This window comes from Tursiops truncatus, chromosome 13, assembly GCF_011762595.2.
Source record: "Tursiops truncatus isolate mTurTru1 chromosome 13, mTurTru1.mat.Y, whole genome shotgun sequence".
NCBI classification, from domain to species: Eukaryota; Metazoa; Chordata; class Mammalia; order Artiodactyla; family Delphinidae; genus Tursiops; species Tursiops truncatus.
Genome location: NC_047046.1, coordinates 15,966,592 through 15,984,048, shown reverse-complemented (window position 1 = coordinate 15,984,048; position 17,457 = coordinate 15,966,592). Strand labels below are relative to the sequence as shown.

The 17,457-nt window shown below is 36.9% G+C and overlaps 1 protein-coding gene across 6 annotated transcripts in view; it reads right to left on the bottom strand.

Moving 5' to 3' along the window:
• The window catches only part of TMEM116 (transmembrane protein 116), a 131,303-nt gene that overhangs the window by 45,093 nt on the left and 68,753 nt on the right, over positions 1–17,457 (bottom strand). For 4 of the 6 annotated variants that reach the window (XM_019950103.3, XM_019950105.3, XM_019950108.3 and 1 more), the window contains exons 5-10: positions 10,692–10,796; positions 4,813–4,862; positions 3,802–3,885; positions 3,322–3,460; positions 1,226–1,370; positions 602–675 (exon numbers count right to left, since the gene is read on the bottom strand). In XM_019950103.3, the coding sequence (XP_019805662.1) occupies positions 602–675; positions 1,226–1,370; positions 3,322–3,460; positions 3,802–3,885; positions 4,813–4,862; positions 10,692–10,796 (597 nt within the window). Of the gene's footprint in view, positions 1–601; positions 676–1,225; positions 1,371–1,409; positions 1,758–3,321; positions 3,461–3,801; positions 3,886–4,812; positions 4,863–10,691; positions 10,797–17,457 lie in introns of those variants that run through there. The other 2 variants (XM_019950104.3, XM_019950107.3) reach the window with 2 other exon arrangements.

Genomic DNA, 17,457 nt, shown 5'->3' with positions numbered 1-17,457 from the left:
ACCATACCTTGTTATGGATGACTGAGAGTTAGTCATATTTCTTAGTATATACATAAGGATAATGAAGTCGTTTCAATGGCCCTCCTTATTGCCCCATTTCCCAGGTTAGGCTTGAAGAAACTGCCCTATCACCATAGTCGGATAGCCCAAAAAACCCTTCTTAAATCTGATAAAGGATGAAAAGAGAGAACCATTTTTTCTTTACTTCTCTCTCTCCATTCACCTAGAATAGCTAATTTATCCCATTCATTTCACTCTGGGTGAGAGAGAATCATGTCACTATCAGAGTTTCATAAGAACATTATCTGGTAGATCTTTTCTTTTGTTACCCATCCCTTAAAAAAAAAAACACATCAATGAAATGAAGTTGGCCTGAGATATACATGCTCTGGAATGCATGGCAGCACTTCACAAAGGTATCTACCTCATCTGTGAGGAAATTTCCACATTCTTCATGACTGAATATAAATAATATATTTCTCTCTTGCAATGCAGAAAGAAATACCCTAAGGGGAAAAATTGTGCTTACTGAATAATGGCAATGTAAGAGAACAGGATAAGAGAGTATAAGAACAGAAATGCTGGATGTTCAAGGTGTTACCTGGAGAACATAGAGGGCCATGTGAAGTTTGGTGTCCTGTGGCTTAGTCATCTTTATGATCATCAGAATGACAGCTGTGAAAACACAAAGTATAAATCTTGCTGCCAGCCCTGGCTGCCTGAGCATAATTTTTTTCAGTATACACGCCTAAGCATTGTGAGAATTATAGGCATAATGAAGACTAGCAGTGAGATTAACCAGTTATATAAACCACTGGCCTCAGATCTCCAACCGCTATTCCTCATTGATTAAACTTTGCAGATTATTAGAGTAGCAATGGTGGCAAGACATACTACAGGAACATCATAAGTTACAATTCTTAACTTCTTATGTTTACCAAGCCCTTTCATAAACATTATCCTATCTGATCCTTACACTTTAACTTTATGTAGTAGAAAGGGCAGGTGTTAATGTCTCTGAGTTCTGTCAGTACATTTCCTCTCATATCATCTCACATCTAATTCTCTTAATTTCTAAAACATAAGAAGATACGGGTGGAATGAAGGTAAATTTTACATGCTGGACAGAAATTTGTAGTCATCCTTCTTGGTGAGACTACTTTGCTTGACCACAATCTAATGGTTACCCTTTTCATTGCCCAAATCTTTCCATTAAGATACCCACCTGGGCCCCAGCAGCAAAAGAAGGCCACGGGGTAGAAGCGTACTCGCTGCTCCACAATGTGAATCACTGCCCACTGTTCACTCCCCAGAAAGCCAGTCGATTTCAGAAACTTCTTGTAAAGTGTCTGGGCTTGAATGAGTAAGACCTAAACATGAGTATAGCGGTGAGTAGTCTGCCTAAGGCTTACTAAAACTTCCCAGGTCTAGCCTATCATTTTGGAGAGATCCTTCTCTTAGGATCTGACAGCAGGAAAGACCATCCTCCTGTCTTTACCATCTGAGACCAGGCTTTTTTTGAGAGAAAATTATCTCTAGAGTGATCTTTTGCTTGGCCAGGTAAATTGACAGATATTAGTCAAACTATATATGTTCAATACATAAACCTTACATCAACCCTCAGGCTTTCATTTTTCTCAATGAAGTTAATCACAATATGCATGGGAAGTTAAAACTAAGATCTAACCAGATTCTCTTTTAAAACACTTTATTAAAGGCTGTGTTGCAGGGAGATCAGCTCGGTGCTTTGTGACCACCTAGAGGGGTGGGATAGGGAGGGTGGGAGGGAGACACAAGAGGGAGGAGATATGTGGATATATGAATATGGTGAATTACATGTACAGTACAGCTGATTCACTTTGTTGTAAAGCAGAAACTAACATACCATTGTAAAGCAATTATACTCCAAAAAAGGTGTTTAAACTAAATAAATAAAGGTTGTGTTATTAAGTGTTCTGTGCTTAATACCCCTAAAATAAATACTTTAGCACTGTGAGAGAGCTTAAATTCTCAACTCCCAGAAAAAAAGTTTTAGGAATTCTCTTCTTGCACTTAGATGGAAAACAGATTGTTTTTCCCTTCCATTTGGGAGCAATTTGAATACGGTTTAGTTAATGAAATAAATATAAATCAGTTCAATGTCCTTTTTGTGGGGAGTAAATTAGGTAATAAAATCTGTCCAAATCTGAAACTTTTTCTAATAATCCAGATCCACTCTGTAAGTTAATAACCCAATTACTTAAGGTTAGCCATGTGGTTTCCTTTCCCCACAGACATAGGAATCATAAAGAGGCTTGAACTTATTTGAGAATATTTATATCTAGTAGAATCAGTTCACCGTTTGCTGATTACAAAAGAATCAGAATGCCAGTCCTGAATGCCCACTGAAGCCTGGGTTATTCTGAAGGAGCAAACAGGAATCCCTAGGGTGCCAGGTTTTGGGACACATGTCTCTCCTGTCAATCAGTTCTAAATGAAAACCATCAAGGCCATTTTAATATAAACTAGTCATTGTGCATTCTTTACAAAGTTGCTGATTTGATCTAAGCTATCTCCATAACTTATTTTTGAATTGTCAAAGAAAATTTTCCACAATTGTATTTCATTCACAGATGTTAGTTGTGTTAGCAAAAGGAAAAAAACTGTGGGATAAAGTTGGTCTGCAACCAGATAGTTTATAATTCCTGAACTAGCATATGAAAAGTGGAGAAAATGATACTGGAAAGTAGATATGACAAATAAAAAGGCATGTTCACTTGCTTACTGATTTCGTACTGGGCAGTTATATATAAATAATGTATTGTCCCATGGATGATTACTTGTCCATCAGTCTGATGATGTCAAATGAGTATTTAATAACTGTCTGAGTCACTCAGCACTTTAAACCCAGTTAGACATAGCATAAATGCAAATTTATAGTCAATAAAGAATTGAGAAAAGAAAACTCTTTAATTATTTGGAAAATTAAAACAGAGAAGATGTCCTGTGTTCCAGAGTATCATACTTTATAAAGAATATACCCGACACATACTACTTTTCTGGTCTGGTCCTCCATGAGGATCCACAGGAACACATTATTTCTAGAGTGAGCATAATTCTCGCATAATGAATATCGGCTCTTTTCCCCACTCATCATTTGATCTTGGGAAGTCCAAAAGACTGAGGTAGTAATTAAATTATCAATATCTGCTAGACACTTTCTTAGTTCTAGGACTATGAGAAGTGCCTCTCCGCCCCATCTTTCCCAGGCCTGGGTATACTGCCCCATCCCACCCAACCGCCCCCTCTCTTTCCATAAAGGCAAGTAGGGTGGCACCATACCACAATGGTGAGGAGGCTGAGTAGAAAGCTGGCCAGGAAAATGATAAGCCCATAAAAATAAAGTGTGCTACAGACTGATATGTTGGCAGAAGGCAGGACTTTAGCCATGGATGTTGGTGGTGAGTACATCAGGATACACCTAGGAAGAGAATCAATGGTCAGGAATGTTGCTACAGGTATAAGACCAGAGAGATACCTATTTGGTGCAACAAAAGTTAATGAGTATGTAATTTAACTTATCATTTAGCTAAGCCTTGCCCATAATACCTTATTCCTTCTCACTGACACATAATCATCTAGTCATTTTGTGTTGTATTTCTGCTTATATATTTTTGGCCTTGACTGTACAACTTGTCCAAAGCCCATTTCAAATACAAGCACCTTGGCCAGAATGTATGTACAAAGTCTTCCTCCATCTTTGTTTGTAGAAAAGAATAGGTGTAGTCTATTATAAAAATGATAGGTTTGGTCCTTACTTACCTGTGGCTCTGGCTGAAGTTGCGGAAACATTCACTGGCATTGCCCAAACAGAATACAGGTATCATCAATAGTAGAGGTATCAGGCTGGGAGGAAAAAAACTTATCACCCTAATATTCAAACTTTTTTATGCCATTTTCCCTTTGCAAAATATTCTCCTGTCCTTCTTCCAACTCCATCACCCCACCAGCTCTCCGCAAATACATATATTTAATTCCTTCAAGAAAAGTACCTCAAAAACTTTAAGTATACCTTCTTTTCAAGTTCTGGGGGAAGTGGAGTGGGAAATGTATTTTATACCTAGGTTAATAAACCCTAACAGAGTTTCACAGAGAGTCTCTGGGAGCTGTATGATCAGATTAAAAATCCAAGTGGGTAATCGTGAAATGAAAAAGCTACCAAGGAGCTCTGTGATCAGTCTGTTTCACTTTTCATGGTGACCAGTAATAACTTCATTCTCATCAGCTCCTTCCTGAGAGCTTTTCCAAAGCACAGCTTTAAGCAACCAGTTATTTATGCAGCTAAATATATCCAGATCCCTATAAGAGGAAAAGATCTAGGAGTAAAAGTTATAAAGTCTAAAACCAACTCAATGTGACTACCACTTTAGGTGAGATCCAGATCCTTTCTGAGCTTAATAATTTTAAGAGTCTCACCCAATGTTATAAAGGTGAATAAGATCTTGAAAACCACCTACTACAACTTTTCATGATATATGAAAAGGAATTAGAAGTCAAAAGACTTAAAGGGAACTATTTATTGAAGGTCACACAGAGTTAATGGCAGAATTGGGACTAAAACCTAATCTGAAACTTCAAATTGCTTGCCTATTTTACCTGGGAAAATGGAATCAATGATCACACATTTGTTGTTTCTTACTTAGTAAAGCTCTGTGAGGACTCAGGAGTGACAGAATCAATGGAAATAAGGGCATTGTCCTCCTATTTGTTCCTACCTAGACCCAAGACTAACAAGAATCTACGCCTTGCTAGGAAGGAAAGCAAAAATCTTACCTTGACAAAATGATGGCTATTTGACTAACTCGACAGGTATAACCTATAACCTATGAAAAGAATAAATGTGAGTAATGTCTTAGGATATTGCCAATCATATTACAATAAATACCAGATCATCACTTACCATTTGATAGTACAAAAATTCCCAACAGCAGGTTTACTTCAGTTAAGCAATATTTGATATAAAATTCAATGAAATAGGGGGCTTCCCTGGTGTTGCAGTGGTTAAGAATCCGCCTGCCAATGCAGGGGACATGAATTCGAGCCCTGGTCCAGGAAGATCCCACATGTCACGGAGCAACTAAGCCCGTGCACTACAACTACTGAGTCTGCGCTCTAGAGCCCGCGAGCCACAACTACTGAAGCCCGTGTGCCTAGAGCCCGTGCTCCACAACAAGAGAAGACACCGCAATGAGAAGCCTGAGCGCTGCAGCGAAGAGTAGACCGCGTGCAACCAAGACCCAATGCAGCCAAAAATAAATAAATTTATTTTTTAAAATTCAATGAAGTAGATAGTTCCTTAGCACTTAAGATAACAGAATTTTATCTGTATTACTATATTCTAAAAAGTACACCAAAAGCCACAAAGAGGGCCTGTAGAAAGTAGCTTAATATAAGATTTGGATACCACAACAAATTCTCTTAAGAAGAAAGGCAAATATGAAATCACACCATAATCCTTCATCTTCTAATAAAGTTCAATCCTCTCCTCTTTTAGATCAAGGGAGGTGTAGACTTTTCAGACCATATGGGTGGAGTAAAAGTCTATGTATAAGACGACCAGCAGAAACCATTATAGGCCAGTTTCAGTATAATAGGGCAGAGTCAGAAAAGCCCTTTGAATATAAGACCTATCTAGAAGAAAGAACATTTCAAAAATTCCCAGTTGCATTAGACACTGTAAAACAACTTACAGAAGAATGGCCCATATCCACTAGGAGTCTATGGAGAGAGATTTTGAAGAGAACGTCTTAATATAATAGAAAACAAAATTTTTTCTATTGGGTTGGCCAAAAAGCTCCTTTGGTTTTTAAGTAAAAATAAAGACACATTTTTCATTTTCACCAGGAACTTTATTGAACAACGTATTCACCATTTTGTTCCACTACCTTCTGCCATTTTTCAGGCAACTTCATAATTCCATCTTCCCCAAACTGTTTAATCTCTTTGAGCAAAGAACTGTTCCAGGTGCCTTTTACAGTCTTCCAGGGAATTGAAATTTTTTCCATTAAGAGAATTTTGTAAAGACCAAAACAAATGGAAATCCAAAGGTGCAATGTCTGGTGAATACGGCAGATGAATCAGAACTTCCCAGCCAAGCTGCAACAGTTTTTGCCTTGTCATCAAGGAAACATGCAGTCTTGCGTTACCATGATGGAAATTTATGCGTTTTCTGTTGACTAATTCCAGATGATTTTCCTCAAGCGCTGCTTTCAGTTGTTCTAATTGGGAGCAGTACTTGTTAATCGTTTGGTTTTCTGGAAGGAGCTCATAAAAGAGGACCCTTCCAATCCCACCATATACACAACATCACCTTCTTTGGATGAAGACTGGCCTTTGGTGTGGTTGGTGGTGGTTCATTTTGCTTGCCCCACAATCTCTTCCATTCCACATTATTGTACAGTATCCACTTTTCATCGCCTGTCACAATTTGTTTTAAAAACAAAATGTTTTCGTTACATTTAAGTAGAGAATCGCATGCAGAAATACAGTCAAGAAGGTTTTTTTCACTTAACTTCTGTGGAACCCAAACCTCAACGCGATTAACATAACCAAGCTGGTGCAGATGATTTTCAACACTTGATTTGGATATTTTGAGTATGTTGGCTATCTCCTACGTGGTATAATGTTGATTGTTCTCAATTAATGTCTCAATTTGATCGTTATCAACTTCAACTGGTCTATCCAACCATGGAGCATTGTCCACCGAGAAATCTCCAGCACGAACTTCGCAAACCACTTTCCACACGTTCGATCAGTCACAGCACCTTCTCTATACACTGCACAAATATTTTTTTGCACTGCGTTTTTACCTTTCTTGAAATAATAAAGCATAGTATGCCGAAAATGTTGCGTTTTTTCTTCCATCTTCAATATTAAAATGGCTACACAAAAACTCACCAATTTTGATCAATTATTTTAAAATGCATGCCGATATGACAGCTGTCACAATATGATCTAACAAAATTGTTTCAAATGAACTTAAAGACAACTAAGCACTATTAGAGCCATCTTACGGAAAAAGCCAAATAACCTTTTTGGCCAATCCAATATTTTAAGGCAGAGATCATATTATATTCTGGAATGCCATTGCTAGGGATCAATAAGGATTAAGTGAGCAATTAATCAATAATCAGAGCTGGGGGCTTCCGTGGTGGCGCAGTGGTTGAGGGTTCGCCTGCCGATGCAGGGAATACGGCCCCGGTCCGGGAGGATCCCACATGCCGCAGAGTGGCTGGGCCCGTGAGCCATGGCCGCTGAGCCTGCGCGTCCGGAGCCTGTGCTCTGCAATGGGAGAGGCCGCGGCAGTGAGAGGCCCGTGTACCGCAAAAAAAAAAAAAAAAAAAAAAAAAAAAAAATCAGAGGTGGGTAACTGATTTTCCCTAAGAACTTTGGATCAGGAATAGCAAATGATTTAAAGTAGAACAGCCAGTGTCGACTTCAGGTAAAATGGGAAATAAGTAAAATTAGTCTTTGGTGACCTCTCCCACTCACGTTTCTTCTTCTTTTTTTATTCTATCTTCTATCCATCATCACGTGGCTACCCTGTGTTTAACTGCTGTTCTTATCCACTGTCAATGAATCTCTGGTAAAAAGCTTACTAGTAATAGTTTAGGGCCGAAGTCTTCCTGGGGTATTTAAAAGAGAACTCAAAAATGAAAAACAAATCTTCAAGGCTCCTGATATATAGCTATAATGACAGAGTAATAGGCAGTGGGGGCAAATTTGGAGATAGAGTTTGTTTTCTTGGAATTAGTGTCATAGCATGGGTTATAAAGAGAAGTATCAATACTGCATTTGTATGCATAGAAAGCAACAGAATATTATATATGAGAGTTAATCTTACATCTCTCCTTCTATTTTCCTTCAAAAATTAAATTGCTCTGTAAGAAACAAGGATATATTATATGGCACAGGGAAATATAGCCATTATCTTGTAATAACTTTATTTTTTTTATTATTATTATATTTTGCGGTACGTGGGCCTCTCACTGTTGTGGCCTCTCCCGTTGCAGAGCACAGGCTCCAGACATGCAGGCTCAGTGGCCACGGCTCACGGGCCTAGCCGCTCCGTGGCATGTGGGATCCTCCTGGACCGGGGCACGAACCCGTGTCCCCTGCATCGGCAGGCAGACTCTCAACCACTGCACCACCAGGGAAGCCCCTGTAATAATTTTAAATGGAGTATAATCTATATAAATATTGAATCAATATGTTGTACACCTGAAACTAATATAATATTGTAAATCAACTATACTTCAATTTAAAAAAAAGGTTAATTTGTTCTACTACCAGGAGCCCAAGACTCAGGATAATATTCCCCCATGTTGTCCCCATCCTTGGCTTCTGGTCTCATGACTACTTCTTTAGAGAATAACTCTGTGCCTGAAGAACTTCTCTCAAATTCCAGTTAGTCTCTTAGCTTATGAGCGAATGGATGAATAAAAACTTTAAATACTATATCTATACATTTCTTGAACTTTTTTGACATTAATCTGCTTGAAGGGAGGGAACTGAACTAATTGTTTCTTTGTAGTATCTTCTAGCTCCAGGATTGTAGGATTATGTAAACAAACATGTAAAATGGATATATAGCCGTGGGTCATTACTAAATTGCAGGGAGTTAAGAAATTATACAAGTTGAAAATATAAAAGAATAATTATAAGGGTTGAATCCTCAGAGGTAAACAAGAGATAAAGGGATCAGAATATAGTCCTGGGCTGTACAATACAGTAGCCACTAGCTTCATGCGGTTAAATTAAAATTAAGATTAAATAAAATAGAGATTAAAAAAAATTAAATGAAATAAAAATTCAGTTCCTCAATCGCATCAGCCACATTTCAAGTTCTCAGTAGCCACATATGACTAGCGGCTATAGAACTGAACAGTACATAAAATATTTTAATCATTGCAAAGAGTTCTATTGACAGTACTTGTACAGACTGTAATATCCTGTCTGGGATGCTGATAAGGGGGTCTCGTCATATTAATTTTTCAAGGATTTCCTTACCGCACTTTGTCCTTACAACAAAAAAGAAAAAAAAGAGAGAAAAAAATTTAAAAGCATTCTATACTCCTGCCCTTTTCCAGCAGTATGTATCTAGAGCAAGGCTACAAAAAGCAAGAAGAGTATCTTCTTAAGAAGTCAGTCAAGTGAGAATTTAAGAGTATTGTAGCATTTTAGAGCTGGAAGAAGACATTAAAAATCACAAAGACCAGCACTTCATTTTTATGATGAAAAGTTGAGGCCCAAGAAAGGGAGATGACATGTCCAAGGACATACAGGAGATAAATGACAGAACTAGGTTTATAAGACAGATCTCCTGATTCACTTTCAAATGCTCTTTTCACAGTGCTATAATACCATTTATTCATTCAACAAACATTTGCTGAGTTTCCCCATATACATGACAGTATACCACTTTCATTTGTTCTAGAACTGATGTGTAGGCTCTGGAAGAAGTATGTTGGGAGGATTTCCAGATTCACTTACTCCATGGTGCTCTTGAACAAAAATTCCCCTTCAAAAAGCCACAACAGAATGGAGACTACAGAAATAAAAGGGCTAGAATATTTGTAAGATATGTATAGTAAGATTAAAATACATAAAGACATTTAAAGAAATGAAAATTGCTAACATCAGAAAAATGTCTTCTGTTAAATCACTTAGTGATTTACTGAAAGAATCAGAAATAAGAAACTAAGTGTACTATACAATAGAATACTACTGAGCAATAAAAAGGAATGAATTACTTAGACACACTACAATGAATGAACTTCAAAAGCATTATGCTGAATAAAATAAACCAGACACAGAGACTACATTTTGTATGATATATGAAATGTCTATATGAAATGTCCAGAAAAGGAAAATCTATAGAGACAGAAAGTATATTAGTGGTTGCCTAGCGTAGGGTATGGAAAATGGATTAACAGTAAATGTGCATGAAGGATCTTATTGGGGCAAATAAAATATTCTGAAACTGATCTATGATGATAATTTTACAACCTGGTAAGTTTACTTTTAAAACCACTGAATTGTACACATGAAATAGGTGAACTATGTGACACGTAAGATATGTATACACAAAAAAGAATCCAGATGTACTGACTCACTGACTTTGTGTTCTCCTCTCTTTTTGTAATGCTAGACAGTGCCCCAAACTCTTTGTGAACCAAAGAAGGAAAGACAGTTGCTCCCTGGATCCATCTTGTTTTCTGATTACCACACATGAATTCCTCTGCCCTTCTTCACACCAATACCTGTTACCCACACATACCAAAGAAATACATCAGAGAAGAACAAACACCCTCCCTTTCCAATACCTGTAACCCAAATCCCATGTTAGCTGGCTGAGCACTTTCCCTAACTGCTCTCCAAGATCTTTTTCTTTACTCTAAAAATAATGACGGATTGGCATAGAGCCAAGAAGGATTTCCCTTACTGAAAGGAACCAGGCAGGAATGGCAATACTATAAATAATATTTCCTATAATCAAATCCTGTTGGTGGTGGCGGTGACGGCAAGAGAGAAGAGGAAGTCATGTCAACAGACTGGAAACTACGCCAGTGTTGTTTGAGTGCTGTTTGTCAAGGATGTATGGGTTTGTCTTAGCATATTGTTCATAACTATTAGCTCTGAATAAAACTTACCAGTGGAACTGTGCTCTGTCCACTCTGGTGGGGTTTCATCCTCAGCTCTTTGTACAGGTACCAGATGTAATTGACAGTGTAGAAAAATGAGGAAATGTAGAGTATCTAGGTGAAAATCAAAACAGCCCATCATAACTGTCCCACTATGGCTTCCTTCAATTTTCTACATTATTTTCTGCTGTAAGAATCCTACCTACTGGTCTATTAGTAACTTACCATCTACTATCCATACCATGCAAAACAGGGCCAAGTCTGGGAAACCTACCCAAGGCCTAAAATATGTCCCAGGTTTCTTATTTTATCCTTTTGAATATTCAGAGGAACCACAGCATTATCTACCTCCTCTCACCCAACTGTTCTAATTTTATGAGGATATCATAGAATCTTCTTCTATTTTATTTTTTAATTGCAAAGGACATAAGAAGGGTACAAATGACCTTGTTTACAAAACAGAAGTAGAGTCACAGATATAGAAAACAAACTTATGGTTACCAGGGGATAAGGGGTGGGGGGAGGGATAAACTGGGAGATTAGGATTGACATATACACACTACTATATATAAAACAGATAACCAATAAGGACCTACTGAATAGCACAGGGAACTCTACTCAATACTCTGTAATGGCCTATATGGGAAAAGAATCTTAAAAAAGAGTGGCTATATGTATATGTATAACTGATTCACTTTGCTGTACACCTGAAACTAATACAACATTGTAAATCAACTATACTCTAATAAAAATTTTCAAAAAAGAAAAGGCCATAAGAATTTCCATTTCTAATAATGATAGCCTAGGCTGTCTTAACCAAACTTTCCAATCAAAAGAACAAAATATGTTGAATAAAATGTTTTTTAAATCTTTAAAAGCATCAAAGAGCTGACAAGATCACAATGAACCAGCAGCACAAAATCCAAGAGAAGGAATTTCTGCTTCCACCTTTGATGAAATAACATGAATAGAATTTGTCTTTCAGCCTTAAAAACTAAAAATTGGACAAAATATATGAAAACACCCTGTTTTCAAACACTGGATAACATCATTACAGAACAGTAATCCCTGAAAGAAGAAAAACGAACAAATTGAGTTCATCAAGTTCCCCAGCTACTTGGCTAGGAAAAGTGAGTACAGTGATGGGGAATCCAAACAGAGACAAGCTGTCCTGGTGAGTTGAGGAGACATTTCAGTGTTTGGGGAGGCCAAGGCAGCTAAAATGTGTGAAGCAAATTATCAGAGAAGAGGCAGACACACAGAGACATAGTGCTCTGGAGATGTGCAGAGGTACCTTCAAGTCTTTGATTAAGTATTGATCTACACAAATGGGAGAGAAAACCATGAAGAGAAGAGAAAGAAGCACCAGAAAGGAATAGGTGGAACAATCTCCAAAGGAATCCCTGAAGGAGTAGTTTGTGTTCCCATCAGCCAGTGTGGAATGACTTCCTAATCCATAGGCTGGAAGGGCAGTACTGTAGAATAATAAGGTAGAATCATAAGAAGAGTATTGCCTTACTATTGGGACCAAATTAGCCGTACATGAAATACTTTCCTAACTAAAGCTTGAAAGCAAGCCTTCAAAAAATAAAGGATCAAACAGACTCAGAGTTAACTATATATAAGACAAAATCCCCAAATTTAAATGGGATTTATATATGTATATAAAATTTATGCATGTATATAAAACCTAATACCCAACAATGTTAAATCTAGGATGTCTGGTGTCTACTAAAATATTGTAAGTCATGTAGATAAGCAGGAAATTATGGCCCATAACTAAGAGGAAAATTAATCAACAGAAATGGACCCAGATACAACATAGATTATGAAAATTAGGAGACAAAAATGTTAAAGGAACTATTGTAAATATACTCAATATGTCCAAGAAGGTAGAGGAAAGCATGAGCACAACATTGAGAAATGGAAGATATAAAAAAGATCCAAGTTGAAATTCTAGAGATTTTAGAAAAATTCTAGAAAAATATAATATATGGAATTTAAAATACGGAAAATTAAAAACCGCAAAAAATTAGTAAACTTGAAGACACAGAAATAGAAACTAAAATGAAACATCTAGAGAAAAAAGACTGAAAAAAAATGAACAAAACTTCAGTGAGCTGTGGAATACAAGTGGGCTAACACACCTGGGATTGGAATTCCAGAAGGAGTAGAGAGGAAGGGAGAAACAAAGAAAATATGTTTGAGGAAATAATAACCAAAAATTTTCCAAATATGATGAAAATATTAACCACCATGTCCAAGAAGCTTAACAAAACCAAACATAAGAAACATGAAGAAACCACACCAAGGCACAAGGTAATCATGAATATAGATGCAAAAATCCTCAACAAAATATTAGCAAACCAAATTCAACAACACATAAAAAGAATCATACACCATGATCAAGCTGGATTTATTCCAGGGTCACAAAGATGGTTCAGCATATGCAAATCAATCAATGTGATACACCACATCAACAAAAGGAAAGGTTAAAACCACATGATCATCTCAATAGATGCAGAAAAGAGCATTTGACAAAATTCAACATCAATTCATAATAAAAATTCTCACCAAAGTGGGTATGGAGGGAAGACATCTCAACATAATAAAAGCTACTTACGACAAACCCATAACCAACATAATACTCAATGATGAAAAGCTGAAAGCCTTCTCACTAAATTCAGAACAAGACAAGGATGCCTACTCTCACCACTTCTATTCAGCACAGTATCGGAAGCCCTAGCCACAGAAATGAGACAAGAAAAAGAGATAAAACGTATACAAATTGGAGAGGAAGAGATAAAACTGCCACTATCTGCACATGACATGATACTCTATAGAGAGAACCCTGAAGTCCCCCACAAAAACCGTTAGAACTAATAAATGAATCCAGCAAGGTAGCGGAACACAAGAATATATAGAAATCTGTTGCATTTCTTTGCACTAACAATGAAATATCAGAAAGAGAAGGTGAAAAAACAATCCCATTCTAAATTGTATCCAAAAAAAAAAAATACCTAGGAGATGAAAGACCAAGGAGATGAAAGGTGTATATACTGAAAACTACAAAACATTGATAAAGGAAATAGACGATGATTCAAAGAAATGGAAAAATATCCCATGTGCTTGGACTGGAAGGTTTAATATTGTTAAAATGGCCATACTACCCAAAGCAATCTACAGATTTAATGCAATCCCTACTAAAATAACCATGACATTTTTCACAGAACTAGAACAAATAATCCTTAAATTTATATGGAACCACAAAAGACCCAGAATTGCCAAAGCAATTCTGAGGAAAAAGAACAAAGCTGGAAGCATAATGCTTCCAGATTTCAGACTATACTACAAAGCTACAATAATCAAAACAGTGTAGTATTGGCACAAAAACAGATATATAGTACAATGGAACAGAACAGAGAGCCCAGAAATAAACCCACGCACCTAGAGCAAAAAGACACATAACATACATAGGTCAACTAACCTATGACAAAAGAGGCAAGAATATACAATGGAGAAAAGACAGTCTCTTTAACAAGTGGTGATGGGAAAGCTGGACAGCCGCATGTAAATCAATGAAGTTAGAACACTCACTCACACCATATACAAAAACAAACTCAAAATGGTTTAAAGCCTACATATAAGACATGACACCATAAAAGTCCTAGAAGAGAACATAGGCAAAACATTCTCTGGCATAAATCGTAACAATATTTTCTTAGCTCAGTCTCCCAAGGCAATAGAAATAAAAACAAAAATAAACACATGGGTCCTAATCAAACTTAAAAGCTTTTGTACAGCAAAGGAAACCATCAACAAAATGAAAAGACAACCTATGGAATAGGAGAAAATATTTGCAAATGATGCAATGAACAAGGGGTTAATATCCAAAATATACAAACAATTCATACAAATCAATATCAAAAAAAAAATCAAACAACCCAATCAAAACATGGGTAGAAGACCTGAATAGACATTTCTTTAAAGAGGACATGCAGATGGCCAACAGGCACATGAAAACATGCTCAACATCACTAATTATTAGAGAAATGCAAATCAAAACCACAGTGAGGTAACACTTCACACCAATCATAATGATTACCATCAAAAAGTCTACAAATGAAAATGCTGGACAGGGTGTGGAGAAAAGGGAACCATCCTACATTGTTGATGGGAATATAAATTGGTACAGCTACTATGGAGAACAGTATGGAGGTTCCTTAAAAAACTAAAATTAGAGTTACCATATGATCCAGCAATCCTACTCCTGGGCATATACCCAGAGAAAACTCTAACTTAAAAAGATACATGCACCCCAATGTTCACAGTAGCACTATTTACAATAGCCAAGACATGGAAGCAAACTAAGTGTCCATCGACAGATGAATGGATAAAGAAGATGTGGTTATACATACACAATGCAATATTACTCAGCCATAAAAATGAATGAAATAATGCCATTTGCAGCAACACAGATGGACCTGGAGATTATCATACTAAGTGAAGTAAGTCAGGGAATTCCTTGGTGGTCCAGTGGTTAGGACTTGGTGCTTTCACTGTTGTGGCTTGGGTTCAAACCCTGGTCGGGGAACTAAGATCCTGCAAGCTGTTCTGCGTGGCCAAAAATGAATAAATAAATAAGTGAAGTAAGTTAGACAATGAAAGATGAAACATTTATATACGGAATCTAAAAAAATGATACAAATGAACTTATTTATAAAACAGAAACAGACTCATAGACATAGAAAACAAACTTATGGTTACCAAAGGGGAAAGGTGGGAGGGGGATGGATAAATTGGGAGTTTGGGATTGACGTATACACACTACTGTATTTAAAACAGACAACCAACAAGGACCTACTGTATAGCACAGGGAACTCTGCTCAATATTCTGTAATAACCTAAATGGGAAAAGAATTTGAAAAAGAATAGATATATGTATATGTATAACTGAATCACTTTGCTGTACACCTGAAACTAACACAACACTAAATCAAAATAGTCCAATATAAAATGAAAACTTTTAAATAAAAATAAATTAAAAAAATAAAAATTAGGGCTTCCCTGGTGGCGCAGTGGTTGAGAGTCCACTGCCAATGCAGGGGACATGGGTTCGTGCCCCGGTCTGGGAAGATCCCACATGCCGCGGAGCGGCTGGGTCCGTGAACCATGGCCACTGAGCCTGCGCGTCCGGAGCCTGTGCTCCACAAAGGGAGAGGCCACAACAGTGAGAGGCCCACGTACCAAAAAAAAAAAAAAAGATGGAAAAAAAATTTAAAAAAATGTTTTTAATTTTAAAAAGTTTTAAAAAAAGATGTGGTATATATACAATGTAGTATTACTCAGCCATAAAAAAGAATGAAATATTGCCATTTGCAGCAACATAGATGAACCTAGAGAATATTATCCTTAGTGAAGTAAGTCAGAGAAAGACAAATATATATGATATCACTTATATGTGCAATCTAAAAATAATACAAATGAATCTGTACACAAAACATAAACAGACTCAGATATATGAAACAAACTTATGGTTACCAAAGAGAAGAGGGAATGGGGAGGGACAAATTAGGAGTATGGGGTTAACAAATACAAACTACTGTACATAAAATAGATAAGCAACGAGGATTTCCCACATAGCACAGGGAATTATAGTCAATACCTTGTAATAATCTATAATGGAAAATCTGAAAAAACATATATATAGAACTGAATCACATTGCTGTACACCTAAAATTAACACAATATTGTAACTCAACTACACTTCAATTTAGGAACTTCCCTGGCAGTCCACTGGTTAAGACTCTGCACTCCCAGTGCAGGAGGCACAGGTTCGCTCCCTGGTTGGGGAACTAAGACCTCGCATGCCTCATGGCACGGCCAAATAAATTAATGAATTAAAAAAAACTATACTTCTAATTAAAAAAGCGGACATCATAATCAAATCACTGAAAGTCATGGGAAAACAGAAAATACCAAAAGCATCTAAAGCAAAAAGACACATTACATACATAGGAACAAAGATGAGAATGATAGCAGACACAATGCAGAAACAATCAGAAACAATGCAATCCAGAAAACATTAGGAGCAACATCTTTAAAATACTGAAAGGGAAAAAAAAATCTGTCAACCCAGAATTTTACACACAGTGAAAATACCTTCCAAACAAAGGAAAAAAATAAGGACTTTTTCAGACAAACAAAAGCTGAGAGATTACACCGAAGCACACCATACTATAAGAAATGTTAAAGGAAGTACTTCAGGGAAAAAATGTAATAACAGATAGAAATTTGGATCTACACAAAGGAATTAAGAGCATCAAAAATGTGAATCATTTGGTGCTTCCTCAAATAATTAAACATAAAATTACTGTATGATTCAACAATTCCACTCTTAGGTATATACCCAAAATAATTGGAAATAAGTATTCAATCACATGCACGTGCATGTATATAAAGGTGAAAAGGTAGAAGCAGTGCAAATGTCCATAATCAGAAGAATAAATAAGCAAATTATGATGTATACACACAGTGGAATATTATTCAGCCATAAAAAGGAATGAAGTACTGATACATGCTACAATGTAGATGATCCTTCAAGACATTATGCTAGGGCTTCCCTGGCGGTGCAGTGGTTAAGAAGCCGCCTGCCAATGCAGGGGACATGGGTTCAAGCCCTGGTCCAGGAAGACCCCACATGCTGCAAAGCGACTAAGCAACAACTACTGAGCCTGCACCACAACTACTGAGCCTGCACTCTAGAGCCCACGAG